The sequence below is a fragment of the Miscanthus floridulus genome, chromosome 14, assembly GCF_019320115.1.
Source record: "Miscanthus floridulus cultivar M001 chromosome 14, ASM1932011v1, whole genome shotgun sequence".
Taxonomy (NCBI): Eukaryota; Viridiplantae; Streptophyta; class Magnoliopsida; order Poales; family Poaceae; genus Miscanthus; species Miscanthus floridulus.
Genome location: NC_089593.1, coordinates 95,928,097 through 95,945,059, shown reverse-complemented (window position 1 = coordinate 95,945,059; position 16,963 = coordinate 95,928,097). Strand labels below are relative to the sequence as shown.

The following is a 16,963-nucleotide window of genomic DNA, read 5'->3' as shown; positions in this document are numbered from 1 at the left end:
AAAAAGAAAAAGAAAAAATCAACTAGCGTAGATTGACCATGTTCCAATTATCAGTAACCCTGAAAAGGAATTATCAATTGTTTATGCAAGATTGTAGTCTAATTTGTGTAAACAACATTGTATTTGATTGGCAGGTGCAGCTAAAAGTTTATGCAACTCGAGAACTATTGGCTCATTGTCCAGGATCCTAGTTGCTATATATCAGAACCAACTTATCTGGCAATCAGAAGGGCATTCTGTGACTGGATTGATTTTATGGGAGACATCTATCTCATACATACTAAGGGCGCGTTTGGTCGGGCTCCCGCTGGCTCTGGCTCCCACACTGTAGCGCAACTGTAGCGCGCAGGAGCGGGAGCCGGAGGAGGAAAAAAAAACGAGCTTCTCCGGCTCCGGCGCTGTCAGCGAGAGAGGAAAGAAGGAGAGAGAAAAACAGTTCCGATGAACAGTGTCACTACAGAGATGAACATGGAGGAGTCAGAGGAGCCGGAGCCGCTCGGAGCCCGGCCAAACGGGCTCTAAAGAGAACAGTACAGACCCACTCATCATATACAACAATAAGATCTCTGATGGCAAATTCTACTTCTACCGAACCAACATATATACACACTAAAATAAAACTAATTCATAACAGTTAACTTTTTTTTTTGAAGTAAAGAGTTAACCCTTTTTTGTCATGTTTTACAGTCTATATATGTGTTTCTGTCGCTGAGAGACTCTGCTCAATCTCCTCAGTCGTTCAGCACGACATCCTTGACCGTCTCAAGTTCTTTGATGGCAGTCCTGATATGCATTCTTGCTCTGGAGGATTCCTGGGAGCATTGCAAACCGACTCGAAAGATCCGTTATCCAGAGGCAGCAGAACAGGGTCAACTATCCGTTATCCAGAGGCAGCAGAACAGGGTCAACTATCTCCATTATCTTGTCCGGGTAGCAGGCTGCAACATAGCTCTGTAGAGTTTGGCCTCCCTGGAATGAGACATCTGTTGGTTGCTTTCCGGTGAACATCTCGAGCAGGAGGACGCCATAGCTGTACAGATCGCCTTGGATGGAAACATTGCCATCCATTCCGTACTCTGCAGGTTACAAGCAAATCACTAGACAATGTAAGAACCTTTAATTTGGTTAGAAATATCTCAGTAGAAGGAACAAATTAAGCAATGAATTCTTCTTCTTAATGAAATACGTGTCTAGGGACACGGTCGCAAAAAAAGGTACCTGGAGGGATGTATCCAATGGTGCCCTTGATTCCGATCGAAGTGCTGCTTTCTTCTGTTGAGTTGCTCACCATCTTACGAATGAATCGTGTGAGACCAAAGTCCGCCACATGTGCAACCATGCCACTATCAAGAAGAACATTGCTTGGTTTCAGATCACAGTGGACAATAGGCACCTGACCATGGTGGTGCAGGTAGTCAAGAGCCCCAGCGACATCGAGAGCGATGTTCACCCTCTGAGACATGGTCAATCTCCTCCTCGGTGCCACATCTTGTGTTTCATGCCTATAGTGTAGCCACTTGTCGAGGTCCCCATTCGGCATGAACTCGTAGACCAACGCTTTGAAATCGTTTCCCTGGTGATCAACACTGGAGCAAGCAGTGATGACCTTAACAAGATTCCGATGGCGAATGCTTCTCAGGGCACGGCATTCAGCCAAGAAACTATGCTCAGCTCCATGTTGCTGAAGATCAATGACCTTGATTGCAACTTGCCGTGCACCTGGGCTCAGAATTCCTCTGTAAACTGACCCAAAGCTTCCCATGCCTACGAGATTGCTTGGGGAGAACTGATTAGTTGCCTTTTGTATCTCCTCGAATGACACTTGCCAATGTTGATCCTGTGCTAAAGGGATATTAGGGGCCCTTTTCCTCTGCCTCATGATGAATAACAGAAGGCCACATGCAAGAAGAAGAAGGAGAAACAAAGATATAGAACCAATAACAATGCCTATAAGCACTGCTCTCCTTGGTCTCCTCTTCTCAACAACAGATTCTTTGACGGGGCATTGGGGAAGCTGTAAACTTGGAATGCCCCCACAGACCTTGTTACCAGCTACGGAGAATGCGCTTGCATTACTGAAGACGCCTGTTTCTGGAACAGAACCTTCAAAGCTGTTATAGGACAAATTCAGGTAGTCCAGGCTTGGCCAGTCAGCAAAGAATTTTGGAACAGGACCAGATAAGTTGTTTCTCGCAATGTTCAGTTCTTGTATTGCTTGCAATCCACTCAAGGACTGTGGGATGGTACCTTGAAGAAGATTATCATTCAGTTGAAGCTGCACTAGCTCGACGCATTTGCCTAAAGTTGCAGGAATATCTCCAGATAGTTGATTTACTGACAGATCCAATAATACCAGGTTCGTCAATTTTCCTACCTCTGATGGGATTTGACCAGTGAGAAAGTTGTATGAAAGACCAAGATAACTGGTTAAAGAGGAGAGACTAACGACTTGCACCGGTATTGAGCCAGTAAGCTGGTTAAATGACAAGACTAAACTAGCAATGTTCTGCAACTTCCCCAAGCTTGTGGGTATGGATCCCTGCAAGTTGTTCTTGAATAGGTAAAGTATGGAAAGGTTTGTCAGGTTCCCTAGTGTAGGAGGAATTTCCCCAGAAATGTTGTTCTCGGACAAGTCTAAAATTCCTAACTTGTAAAGTTCCCCAATTGAGGGAGGAATGCTGCCCGTTAGGAAGTTACCCCTGAGAGTAAAGTATGGTGAGATTCGAAAGTTTCCAAATATCTGAAGGAATTGCTCCATGGAATTTGTTGTGTGCTAGATGAAGCTTTTGCATCGAGTTGGAGAGATTGACGATAGAAGGCGGGAACACGCCTTGGAAGTTGTTAGAATCAAGAGACAGGTGAAAAAGCTTACTACAGTTGGACAACGAGGCAATCAACTCCCAATCACTTCCCCATTTATCCTCCAGTTGGTTGTTTCCCACTGTTAACACCTCAAGATCCTTCAGGTTGCCTACTTCCAGTGGCACGGTCCCTTCAAGCTCATTGTTACCAAGCTGTATGTACTTGAGCAGCGACGCGTTCCCTATGGATCGGGGAATTCGACCACTCAGCTGGCAGTCATTGAGGATCAGATTTTGGAGGTTTGGCAGAGTGACACCGATACCAAACGGGAGAACACCTGAAAGAACACTATTGCCGGATAATTCAAACGTAGTGATTGATGAGATGTTAAACAGGTCCCTTGGGATTGTGCCATTGAGATGGTTGTAAGCTAAATCAAGAGACTTTAGAGCTTTGTCAGCCGTCCCAAGGAGTCTGGTATTTGGCCACTAAGGCCCTGTTTGGCACGGCTCGCGCCGGCTCCGGCTTATTTGACTTTGGCACTGTAGCCGGTTTTCTCTCTCCTCGTCTCCCCTCTCACTGACATCGGCACTGTCCATCGAAGCGGGGAAGCCGTACTTTTCTAGCTTTTCCCCGCGCCGCTACAGTGCGCGTGCTACAGTGAGACAGAAAGGTAGAGAGAGAAAATCATCTTCGTGCTACAGTGTACGAGAGGCGAGGCAGGAAGCCAAGCTCCCAGGGGATGTTGCCGGACAAGGAGTTGTGCGAGAGGTTGAGCATGCTGAGGAACGTCAGGTTGGCGAGGAACGGGGAGATGGTACCGGTCAGGTTGGAGGACCACAGCTCCAGCGAGGTGACGCGGCCAGGGTGCCGCCGGGAGTGGCATCCCACGCCTCTCCAGCTGCAAACGCCGGCGGTCACGTTGACGGCAGCACTCCTGTTGCCATTGCCGGCCGTCCATGAGGTCAGCACCCCATGAGGATCGCCGGTAATGAGGGCCCTGAAGGAGAGCAGAGCCTGGTCGTCGGTGGCGATCGGCGCCGCCGCTGATGGAGGAGAGGTGGTAGCACCATGTGCGGTGGTACGGCTAGTGTTCAGCAAGGAAGCAGCAAGGAGTAGCACGCACATGGATTTGGTGGCCAGATAGGAGAGACGTGCTCCAGCTCTTGCTACCTCCATTCTTGTGTGTGGTTCAACCATGTTTGATCTTGATGATGCATACATATATATCCTTGTTCCTTGAAATTCAACCACCAGAGCTCAAAATATCTTGTGTTGTATCCTGCTAGTGCTATAGATATGCACGGTAGAGCTGCACGTACTGTGTTGTTCCACAAAAAAAAAAGAGCTACACGCACTGTGAGTCGTGTGAGTTCATTCTTCATTCAATCCATGTCTCGCCAGCAGGTTTGCGGTCGGTGGAGTTCAACGCCCAACTGCCAGCTCACTCACATCTGCCAGCCTCAAATATGTCACATGGACTAGGTCGAGTCTCCTGCCAGCCTCAAATATGCACATGAAAGAGTAAAATGAACACACCAGGACAGAATTTTTTTTAAAAAAAACTGTTGCTGCAGTGAGTAAGGAAGATGAACTAACTAACGCTGAGGAAAAATGACAGGCATGATTATAGTAAAATATAACTAGTCAATCCTTGAGTAAATTCTGAATCGAACTAATGAACTGGCTGGCAGCATACCTGTCGCGTCGGCGCCTGCGCCACTGCCGAGAGCTCCGGGAAGGGAGGCTGTTGGTCACCGGCCACCTCCACGGCATGGAAGCTTGAGGGGGCACGTCGATGAGAGGGAGAGCAGAGCGATTTTTTTTTATTTTTAACATTTTTTAGAAACTAATTTTAAATCTAACACGGTTGGTTTTTTTTAAAACTAACACTTTTGGCCACGCCTATTGCCCTAACGCGGCCAAATACCTGTGCCGCGCCATACATGGTGGCGCGGCACAGGGCTGACGTGGCGGTAACCGAGTCCGCTGACCGCTGACGGGGCAGGTCCTGCCGCGCCACCGAGCATGGCGCGGCTGCGCCAAATAAAACCCCGCAGCAAGGCCGTCCGCCCGCCCGCTGCCCTGCCTGCCCGCCCGCCCGCCGCCGCCTCTGCCCCGCCGCCGCCAGCCACCACGCAGCTCCCGTGGCCGCCTACGCCGCGCCCGCCTGCCCACTCCGCGCCCGGCCACTCCTGCCGCTCAGCGCCCGCATCGGCCGCGCCCGGCCAGTCCCGCCGCACAACGCCGGCGCGTCAAGACCGTCAGCTCCTAAGGTACCTCCCTCTCGATTTCATGTTATTTTGATTATTATTATTTTAGGATAATTTGTAATTGAGGATAATTTGTGATTTATGATAGTTAGTAATTTAGGATAGTTATGGTTTTATGATTGTTATTAATTTATGATAGTTTGTCAAATTTAGGATACTTACTGATTTAGGATAGTTAGGTTAGTGAATTTATTTGTGATTTACGTAGGTAGTTTTTAGGTTCGAGTTTGTGTGTTCTAGTATAGTTAGGAATTTGGATTTAGGAATTGATTAGGTATTTATTAATTAGTTTATAGTTAGTTATTTCATTAGGGATTTTGGGTATACCTACTAGTTTACTTACTAGTGCGTGATACGTCGATTTTGATGGCTTCATGAAGTTTCGTCAAATGCTTATATCCCTAGTGAAGTTGTTTATGTTACAAGTGCGTGATATGTCTGTTAATGTTACTTTGAATATATACATGTGCTTTCATATTGTGTTCGTATTGCATAACAAGTAGTTCAAATTTTGCAATGTTACATAATGTTAATTTGAATTTTGTTAATTTGAATACTCTAACGCTTTTTTATCAATTTGTAACATGATGGCCCCACCCACGCAGCACCCGTTGTACCTTATTCTTGAGGTGGAGTACGACGACCAGCACCGAGCACATATCTTGAGCGACAACGACGTAGGGGTGGCCTTGCCTCCTTTGAGGCCCCGCACGCACACCAGGGCGCACCAGTGGGACGAGCATTACGCGCCGTACATACGGTGAGCCGGATTCCTCGAGCTTGTCCGTGTTGTCAACCACGGTCTTTCGCCCCTTGACCCAGCACTACTTACTGCTGCTGTAGACAGATGCGAGTGCATTCTTTGTACGTAAACTTTCTTGTAACAAATTTGAGGCAAGTAACAGTCGTTCTATTCTTATATCAGGTGGAGGCCTGAGACCCACACGTTCCACCAACCTTGTGGCGAGATGACCTTGACTATGCAGGACGCGAATGCTATTTTTGGCCTTCGATTGGGGGGACTTCCAGTGACAGGGATAGTTGACAACGATCACTGGAGGGAGTTGGTGGCTCAGTTTACTGGCTTTCTTCCACCAGATGACGAGGCTTCCAAGAAAAAATAAGTGAGAAATTGAAGCTTATTTAATACTTACATTGCTTTTCTGCAGCCATCGGGTCTCATTTTGTTTGGTAAATTTCAGGAAAACTTCTAGTATTTCGTCGTCCTGGATCACGGAGCGCTTTGATTACTTGGACCCACAGGCTGAGGAGGCTCAGATCGATAGGTTCGCTTGAGTTTGGCTCTGGCACTTTCTTGGTGCTTTCCTCTTCCCAGACGTCTCGGGCAACACCATCAGCTAGATCTTCCTTGACATACTATGCCAGCCGTGGGAGAACATAGCGGCGTACAACTGGGGCAGCGCAGTCCTAGCATGAACGTATCGACAGCTATGTGTTGCCTGCCGTCGCACCTCAGTGTACGTGAACCTTAGGGGTTGCTCGTACCTACTCCAGGCTTGGTGTTGGGAACGATGGCCCGTTGGGAGGCCACTTAGTATTGGTTTACCGGTAAGTACTTCGGTTCATTATATTCTTCGATATGGTTACATATGATGAGTTTATTAATGGCTAATTCATTATCGTGTTCAATGCAGCAATGGAACATGCATGATACACTCCCTACAGCTCTATTTATCTGGACAGAATCAGAGTTAGTTAGAGGGAATATGAGGCGTAAGTATAGGGAGTACACGGACGGTCTCGACGTCCTGACACAGCACCAGGTTACGCTCTCTTTACTATCATACATGCGTCTTGTTCGATCTACACTATATCACAACCTAACTCAATTACGAAATTTTAGGTGCATTGGTGTCCTTGGGATGCTCCAGAGCTCCAGTACTATCTCAGTCCTATCACTAGGGACGAGTCAGACGAGTATCGCTGCAACGTCCCTCTTATTTTCTTCCACGTGGTCAAGATTCACTTGCCCATCAGGGTCTGCAGACAGTTTGGAAGAATGACAGGCTGCCCACCACCGCTTTACTCCACCAACCAAGGATTGCACGAGTGAGTTATCGATTAATAACAGAGCTACAATTCAGAGGTGTGTGTGGTACAACTAACATCGTTTTGTTGCAGGTATGACCACAGGAAGAGGTACAAGACCAAGGATTAGCGCGTGACACACAACGCGCACATCCACTTGTAGGAGACCAGGGAACGACAGCCGGTCCATGCGGGTCCTCCACACGACCAGCACACCTTCGACGAGTACCAGCGCTGGCTTCACGGGTCTACGAGGACACATATCAAGCCCCCGTACACTGAGGAAGCGATTGGCGAGGACTCGGAGGAAGATGTGATCGAAGATGTGTACGACGTTGCCACTAGAGAGGACACACAGCTACAGAGAGCCCTGCTACAAAGATACGTGGTAAGATACTTGAATGGTACAATTTGTTATCCATTTGGTATTAAGTATGTATACTAAAACTGTTCAACCGCGTTTCTGTACCCAGGCGACATAATTGTCGAGGCTGTCCAACGAAGCAGTGTACCGGCTTCACGAGTCTAGAGGGCTAGGGCCAGGCGTTCTCGCGGCTTTTGTGGAGGTAAACATAAACTTGTCCGTTCTGAAAATATTTATTCAGTGTATATGCGTTTGAAAAATGCACTAACTTTAACGTCTATTTATGCAGAAGGTGAAGAAGAGCTGCAGGAAGCTAGCTCAGAAGCTGAGCTGTATGGACACTCCTTATGAGGAACCGCCACTCCCGGCGCGGTCGGGTGCCACGTTTTCAGCCTCTTTGAGGATACCAGCCGGCTCTTCTCAGCAGATGACAGGTGCCACTTCCGCGGTGCGTACACCACCACATCATAGCACTGGCAAGGACCCTGCAACCGAAGACGAGGAGGACGATGATGACGACGACGACCAGTGGAAAGATTGGCCGTATGACGAGATCGGCATGTCTCAGCTAGGTGGTGCCCCGCTTGGTACCCAAGGAGCCTCACAGGTACTAACAAAGGTAGTTTCTTTAAATACGTAGGCTACATGAACTAACGATCATAAAGAATTCTAAGTAATTGTGCATATCACATACTTACAAGGTACGAGCCGTACGCACCGGTAATACGACCACACCGACGTTGGCTACACTCCCAATGTGTTGTCAACAAATCCGAAGAGACAAAGGCGTCCGAGGGATCCTTACACTCCTGGGTCTTAGTTTGTTAGGTCGAACTATTATTGGCGTCCGAAACTTGCAGGCTTAGTTGGTTATGTTATGTCGAACTTATGTCAAACCAATTAAAATGTTATGTGGCAGCTTGTCAACTTAGGTATTTGCTTCATATCCGTTTCAATGTGTCGCGTCATCACTGCTTGTGAGATTAAGTAGCAACTAGTTTGAAAACCGGCAGTCCCGGGGTATCTCGACGCCGGTGGCTGGCGTCTTGCGCGAGGGGTCGAGGAAGCCGGGGTCCATGATCGCGTCGCCGCCGATCCTACAATATGGGGCCAAAAATATCATTGACTTATCAAATTCTCTATTGGGCCGTGAAAAAAATTTAACAAAATATAGAAACAAATTCATTATTGACTTTACGTTAAGCAATACTTATAATAACTCCTACTATTGGCGTGACGTGTTCCGGGATGGCAGCGGGCGCGGCGGTCAGGCTTGCTTGCTTCTCGGGCAGGCATGACTGGCAGCGGGGTTTTATTTGGCACAGCCGCGCCAAGGTCGGTGGCGTGGCAGAACCTGCCCCGTCAGCGGTCAGCGGACCCGGTTACCGCCACGTCAGCCCTGTGCCGCGCCACCATGCATAGCGCGACACAGACATTTAGCTGCGCCAGGGCAATAGGCATGGCCAAAAGTGTTAGTTTAAAAAAACGACCACGTTAGATTTAAAATTAATTTTTAAAAAGTGTTAAAATTAAAAAAAAATCAGCAGAGCAGTGGAGATCCGCCTACTCCAGAGTCCAGACAAACAAGGATGAGGCTTTCGGTTTCATCACGTCAGTTATCAGGCGCACGCCACGTCGCAGCCTACCAAGCCCAAGGCAGCCTTCCCGGTCCTCTTCACACTTTTTTTTTGACACTATAAATGCGGATGCAGATGACCAGCTCCCAAACAAAAACGCCATTGAAAATGTGCTCCTCCCTGTTAAGAAAGCATTTAGGTGGTGTTTAGATCCAGTGACTAAAATTTAGAAGGTATATCGGGAGCATGTTGTATGAGATGTTCGGATATTAATAAAAAAATAAATTACATAATTCGTCAGTACTCCACGAGACGATTTTTAAGCCTAATTAATCCATTATTAGCGTATGCTTACTGTAGCACCACATTGTTAAATCATGGATCAATTAGGCTTAAAAGATTTATCTCGCAAATTGGTCGCAAACTATGCAATTAGTTTCGTAATTAGTCTATATTTAATACTCTATGCATGTGTCCAAACATTCGATAGAACAACGACTAAAATTTAAGAGGGGCAACCAACACCACCTTGCTCTTCTGGGCTCAACTATATTACTATAGCAGACAACAAGTCAACATTTTAACACAAAGGTCCACTCTCAAACTGAGCAGAATAGCTACCCATCCACACTGTGCTTAATCCAATCATGAAATGGTTCCTTTCACTCTTTCAAAATGAAAAAAAATTTCCGGTGCTATACTACTCTGTGGTCATGCTTCGTTCATCAGACATGCCTCTTGAGGCAAGCCATGAAGCCAGCAAAAACTATGCTATTGTATTGTACAACAATTTTAGCAGTAACATGCTGGTGTACATGCAGCTACTCATAAGCATCCCTTACAACAGCAAGCTCTCTAATGACATCTCTGGTGAGCACCCTTGCTCTCGGTGATTCCTCGGTGCATCGCAGCGCGACTCGAAAAACCGACACAAGGAACTCTTCCAGGCTCTCTTCATCCAGGTTCTTCTCTTCGCGCTGCAACAGAGCGAGATCAGCGATAGACATTACTCTCGCAGGATAAGCCGCTGCGACATAGCTGCGGATGCTTTGGCCTCCCTGAAACAAGGGATCTGTTGGACGCTTTGCAGTGAACATCTCGAGCAGGAGAATCCCATAGCTGTAGACATCACCTTCCACTGAAATTCAGCCACCCATTCCATACTCTGGAAAATTTTAAGGGCAAAGTTATCGAATGCAATAATGCCACTGTTATTTAGGTTTTCCATTCTGTAAGTGACAACAAAAACTATCAAACTAGTATAGTGTGCTATGTACCTGGAGGAATGTATCCAATGGTGCCTTTGATTCCAGCAGTGTTGGTTGTGCGTTGGAACGAGTCGCTGTTTGCTCCCTGAACAAACCGTGACAGCCCAAAGTCTCCTACATGGGCAACCATGTCGTGGTCAAGAAGGACGTTGCTCGGCTTCAGATCACAGTGCACGATTGGTACTTGGCCATGGTTGTGAAGATAGTCAAGAGCCTCAGCGACATCGAGTGCGATGCTCACTCTTTCAGCCATGGTTAGCGTACGAGAGGAACTCTCACCTTCCCCAGTGAATGGATGAAGCATCTGTGCAGATCTCTGTTAGGCATGAACTCGTACACCAAAGCTTTAAAATCATGTCCACTGTGATCCATGGTCGAACAGGCTGTGATGACCTTTACAAGATTGCGGTGTCAGATACTTCTCAGCACCTCGCATTCAGCCAGGAAACTCTGCTCAGCGTCATGCTGTAGGAGGTTCAGTACTTTTACTGCGACTTCCTGCTCTTCATTGCCTAGTGTTCCTCTGTACACTGAACCAAAGCTTCCAACACCAATGAGGTTAGCTGTGGAGAACCCATCAGTAGCCCTATTCAGTTCAGCATAGGATAATTTCCAGTGCTGGTCCATCAACTTTGGAACAGGAGATGTCTCATTACTCTGCACAAGCTGCTGATTCAGCCGTTTTCGAGCATACATCACAAAAGTGCATGTGACAAGGATTAGGGCCAAGATAGATCCTATGGTAATAGACACGATCAGTACAGTTCTTGATTTGTGTCACCTATTACCAGAGTTATCAGTACCACCAGAACATTTTGGCAGCTGCAACTCTGAAACACCACCACAAACTTTGTTCCCAGCAACAAAGAAGTTCCTTGAATCATTGAACACTCCTCTTGTCGGCACTGGTCCATCAAACTGGTTGTAGGATAGGTTCAGGTAACGCAAGTACTGCAACGTCGATAAGTAATCTGGAATTGAACCAGACAGGTTATTCTGTGACATGTCCAAGTATTGAAGCCCTTTCATTGAGCTAAGTGATTGGGGAATCCTACCAACAAGCTGGTTTCCCTGGAGAAATAAGTACTCCATTGCTTCGCACTGCAAGAGCGCCTGTGGTACCTCTCCTGAGAGCCTATTGTTCGACAAGTCCAGAACCCCAAGGCTGCTCAGTCGACCTACTTCTGAAGGTATTGGACCTGAGAAGATGTTGTGAGACAGGTTGAGGAACAGGGTTAGAGAAGACAGACTGACAAGCTGTTTTGGTATCATGCCACTGAACGTATTGTAAGGACAAGTCCAGGACTGCAATATTTCTCATATTCCCAAAGCTCTCAGGTTTGCTTCCTTCCAATTCGTTCTGTGACAGATCCAGGATACCAAGCTGAGTAAGGTTGGCAACAAGCATAGGTGGGATCTCACCAGATAACCTGTTGCCAGATACATCTAGCCCAGTCATGATGTGAAGACCACCAATGGTGTCTGGAATGGTGCCAGTCAAGGCATTACCAGCGAGCGCAAGAGCACGAAGGTTGCTGAATTTACCAATCTCTGTGGGTATCAAACCACTTATCTTGTTTCCATACATTAAGATTTGTTGTATCCCAATGCTAAGGTTGACAAGAGAAGGGGGAAGCACGCCTTGAAACCTGTTATTGGAAAGGCTCAGTGCAAATAGCCTACTGCAATTCCCTAGTGATTGTATCAGAGGCCAGTCCCTGTCCCACTTATCCTCAAGCTGGTTAGACTGCAGGTTCAACACCTCGAGATCCTTCAGCCTGCCAATTTCAGGCGGAGCACTCCCCTGTAGACTGTTGATGTGAAGCTGGATCAGACGGAGTCCTGTCATGTTGCCTATTGACATGGGGATGCGCCCTTTGAGCCCGCAGTTGTACAAAGAAAGGAATTGAATTCTTGGTATCGTTATCGTGAAACCAATGTCAGGAGGCAGCACACCAGATAGGTCATTGTTTCCCAAGTCAAGTACCCAAAGGGATGATATGTTAAACAATGAGACTGGGATTTTGCCACCAAGGCCAGCAGAAGCTAGCCTGAGAAAATTCATCTTGGTTAGTCTCCCTAGCACGTCTGGTATGTTACCACCCAGATTAAAATTCTCACTGGCGTCAAATGCCAGGAGTGATGAGAGGTTACCCAGAGATGGGGGAATGCCACCGGTGAGGTTGCTCCGATGAAGCCCAAAGAACTCAAGTTTCAACAGCGACCCAAATGATGGAGGAATACCACCGGACAGGGTATTCACACTGATGTTGAAAACCCTGAGCTCCTTGCAGTTGCTCAAGTTCACTGGGATCTCACCATGTAACCCATTCTGCTGCAACTCCAAATGTGTGAGACGAGCACAATTGGAGAGAGATGTGGGTATCTCACCAGTGAGGGAATTTCCCCCTAGGCTGATGACTTGGAGGCGCCGCAGAATGCCAAGCTCCGAGGGGATGCTGCCAGAGAGGCGGTTGCTAGAGAGGTTGTGTGTGTGGAGGAAGGAGAGCGTCGGATATCTATATCCGGATATCCGAGACAAAGAATTAATGAGTGTCACGTCAGCTCATCCGATGGTTAAGGACGCAACTACGGTCTCGTCCGACCTTCAGGGGCCGGGCCACGCCTCGTCCGACCCCAAGGCGTGGGCTCTCTCCGAGGACGAGGTTTCCGCCTCGTCCGACCCCAAGACGTGGGTTCCGACTCGTCTAGTCCCACGGGGAGGACTCCGCCTCGTCCGACCCCTGAGGGTCGGATTCCTTCTCACCCGGCCCCCAGGGCGAGATTTTCGCCTCGCCCGTCCCCTGAGGGTCAGATTTGCTACTAGACAAAAGTAGTGGCCCCAAGGTAGGACCCGAACCGTTTCAACCACTACGGCATGGAGGCGCATGCCCGAGAGCACGTCTCGGGCGCATCCTGATGCGACTGGCGGTCGCATCGGGCCATGCTGGGAGACTCACGTCACTCATCGCTGTCAACAGGGCCAGCACTATGTTGCCAACTCCCTACCTGACAACCGTCCAACATCAGTCAACCGGCGTAGTTGACTAACACTGTACCGCCAGCCCCCCGTATGGCCTCTGTTAGGGGACCATTTGACCATTCCGTCCTCTCGGATGGGATAGAAGACAAGAACGGCGCACGACGCTCGCACGTATGCTACAGCGGCCAACAGGACCCCGGTGCGACGCCGCTGCCATCACGATCTACAGGGTTAGCGGGACCCACGCGAAGAGGAGGACGGCACACTCCTGGGAGCCTTATTTCTCTTTTCGTTTTTCCCCTCTTCCCTTCCGTTGTAACCCCCTGCTTTCTCTTGGACCTATCAAAGGGAATAGCAGCGCGTCCCACTAAGGGGCATCGGTTGACCGCACCGCAAGAGATCGATCGACCGATAGATCGAGCAAGTAGAAGCATCGAGCAATCGAACCACAAAGACTTGGAAGCTCCTTCCTCTCTCGCCAGCTTATAACCCCTACTACAAACTCAGTGCTGGTAACGCAAGCAGTCCGAAACTGGATGTAGGGACATTCAACCCGGACCAGTATAATCCTTGTGTGTCCTCTTAGCACACCATCCGAGCCAGACGCGCAATAATACAAATTTACAGCCTGTTCGTTTCGGCTTATTCGCTCGTATCTGACTTATAATCCACGGCTTGAACAGTATTTTTCTCTCACGCCAAACCAGCCAGCAGTACTTTCAGCCATGACTTATAAGCCAATTCAGCCGAAACGAACAGGTTGTTACTCGTTGATGTTTACTCGAAACACCGATTGGACAGGTTGGGGTTGATCACACCTGTCACCTGTCAGGTTGGATGACATCAGCTCCAGCGCGGTGACACGGCCAGGGTGCCGTCGGGAGCTGCATGAGACACCTTTCCACTGGCAGATGTTGTTCATGGCATTCATGCTGCCATTGGTAGGCGTCCATGCAGCAAGCACCCTGCCCGGGTCGCCAGAGATGCCGGCCTTGAATGCAAGTAGTGCTTGCTCATCAGTGGACTGAGATTTGCAAATATGAAGGGTCTGAACAGCATGGATGAGACAACTGGTTATGAGCAGGTATCTGCAATCGCTAATGCTAAAGAGGCCCTGCTACTGCCCCACATAGTTGCTTGCTATTCAACTGTGTGTTTGAGGACTTTGTGCGACTGCTAGGGTGATATATGAACACAGTGTGAACGATAAAATGAGGAATTCGACTAGAGCCAGGTTACCGTTCCAAGTTTGTTTATTCCTAGCCCCTAGTGTAGCTTTCAGGAGATGCTGATGTGATTTAGAGAGTAATACGGCAAGCCAAAGACAATGATGTTTTGCTCAGGTCCTTTTCAACTGCTCACCTAGATTTCGACTTTCGAAGTAATTGCGTATCCTTGAGACCTTGACAGAAGTAGCTATTAGCAGATACAGCCTAATTAAAACATTGACATATAATAAACTACAAGAATTTGCTCTTTGCGCTCTCTCATGAACCAGGCAATTAGCTGCAGCCTGCAGGCCAGCTGAATTTTCCCCCTCTTAGGACCTATTTGGATTGAAGGATTTCCATAGGAATTCTGGAGTTCGCCATTCCTGTGGAAAGGGAATGCGTGGGTCCGTTTGGAACAAGGGAAATCATATTTCCTTTCCTCCGGAACAGAACAAAGCCATGTATATTTTAGGGCCTGTTTGGAACGCAGGAATTTCACATGAATCATACAGGAATTTCACAGGAATCAGTTCAATTTCACAGGAAAAACGCAGGAATGGGGAAAAAATCCCGCATTCCAAATAGACCCTTCAAAGGAAAAAAAGAATCCACTCAGAACCAAGGAAAATCTTCATCTCTCGCTCGGTGGCTTGCTAATCACAGCTGTTATCAGTGCTTGCCTATTGCTGTCTTGCTCCCGCCATGGAATAATCACATGTCTATTAATTATATTAAATTGTTACTAATTTTTTTCTTTACTCCTTGCAAAAAAAACTTTACACATATGTTTATTTGTTAATTAAAATTTGACGTTGTAATGACAAATATTTGAATAATAAAACAAGTATTCATCTATTTTAATCACACCTCATGTTTTGGGAATCCTGTGTTATAATTTCTACGTTCCAAACACCCCTATCTATATGTTTTTTGTGTTTTTCCATTCCTCTGTTTTCCCACAACACCTACACCCCATTCCTGTGTTTTCTTTCATTCCTGTTTTGCATTCCTTCGTTCGCTTTAAAGTATGGAATAACCAAAAGGAGTGGTACTTTTTGCTACTTCTGCAAGGAAGAAGGAAGGCATGCAATAATCAGCTAAGACTAGGTCCTGGTTTGAGATGGGTTATAATCGATATAACCAACGAAACCAACGGCAGACCATTCCTGCTTTGTTTCCTTTCACCTATTCATTGAAAAGAAAATTTGAAACTTGCAACTTCTTTGAAAGGTTTCACCAAACCTACTAAAGCCGGTAATCACCCAACTCTAACAAATCAGCACATGTGGCCTATAAACATAACACACAGGTGAGAACAAAACAGCATTCATTTAGAAACCTAAGACAGGGGACAAGGTTCCCATCACCCATCAGTACATACCGTCTCCAGTTCAGATGTGATTTTTAAGAGTCTTACAAAAGAAGTAAGTAAAAAACAACTTTGTTTCAAGCAATAACCATCTGATAATCAAAAGGGTGAGTCATCAGGATATATTGACGATGTGCTTACATAATGATGATCATTATTCTTCGATTTTGCACACAGAAAAAAATAATAATACAAGATCCCGAGTGGTGCTATTATAGTCAACAATGTACCAGAACACATCATTAATATGTTGAAAGCACCCGGTGAAAATTATCACCATGCCCCGGTTCCTAGCAAAGAATCAAAGCATGGATTAGTTGGAAGCACACGTTTTCCTCCCCTAGTCACTGTGTTTCTCATGTGGAAGAGCCTTATAAACCAAATACGATCGAGCGAACAAACGGGCTGACTGCAAGTGTTTCTTGCTTCCCTAGATTATATGATGGCATTGTGAGATGCAGTCCCATTCAAATCTAAACAAAGTTAATGCAGATGACGTTTGTGTGTGGTTTCAGACTCATCTAACCAAAGTCAAACAAAATTTCTATTCATACAGATACAGGACAGCATATGGATTCCCTGTCGTGCAAAGCAGAACTAAGAAAGCAGCCTTTGTGGACTTCAGATCCTTCAGATCACGTCAACACCAAGTGTCATTGCATAAGCAACAGGATCTTTATGTTCAACTGATAGTCTGATAAGTATCATATATATTATTATCATGGGATCAAACTACTCACGCAAGAAAATTTTCTGGGAAGTAATCGCCACGCGCACTTGTGATGTGATGGGGCATAATCTATTAGCAGCACCGGCGTACGGTACGGGGTCGTCATCTCGCGCTGAGAGTGGCGGCGGAGGGGGGCACCTCCCGTCGAACGGCGGTGAGCTCCCCGCGGCGGCGCGGCGGGACGCGACCGGGTGGTGCATCTTTTTTACCTAAAGCCCCCTCGATGGCAGAGATTGCCTTTATTAGAATATACTGTACGTAATTCTCGCACAATCTGCTCCCTTGCAAAAACAATAAAAGAGAGGGCCTTTCTATAAAAGTTGCTCTGCCAACTGCA

At 47.1% G+C, this 16,963-nt stretch overlaps 1 protein-coding gene and 1 pseudogene across 1 annotated transcript; both read right to left on the bottom strand.

The window, feature by feature from the left end:
* Positions 1-645: 645 nt before the first annotated feature.
* Positions 646-4,564, bottom strand: LOC136505146 (probable LRR receptor-like serine/threonine-protein kinase At3g47570). Its single transcript, XM_066500250.1, is given in 5 exon segments — positions 646-846; positions 848-1,076; positions 1,219-2,647; positions 3,505-4,297; positions 4,502-4,564. Coding segments are annotated over 4 exon segments (2,295 nt in total). The 5' UTR covers positions 4,027-4,297; positions 4,502-4,564; the 3' UTR covers positions 646-731.
* A 5,036-nt stretch (positions 4,565-9,600) lies between these two features.
* LOC136504054 (probable LRR receptor-like serine/threonine-protein kinase At3g47570) lies at positions 9,601-16,826 on the bottom strand (annotated as a pseudogene).
* Between the last annotated feature and the right edge of the window lie 137 nt (positions 16,827-16,963).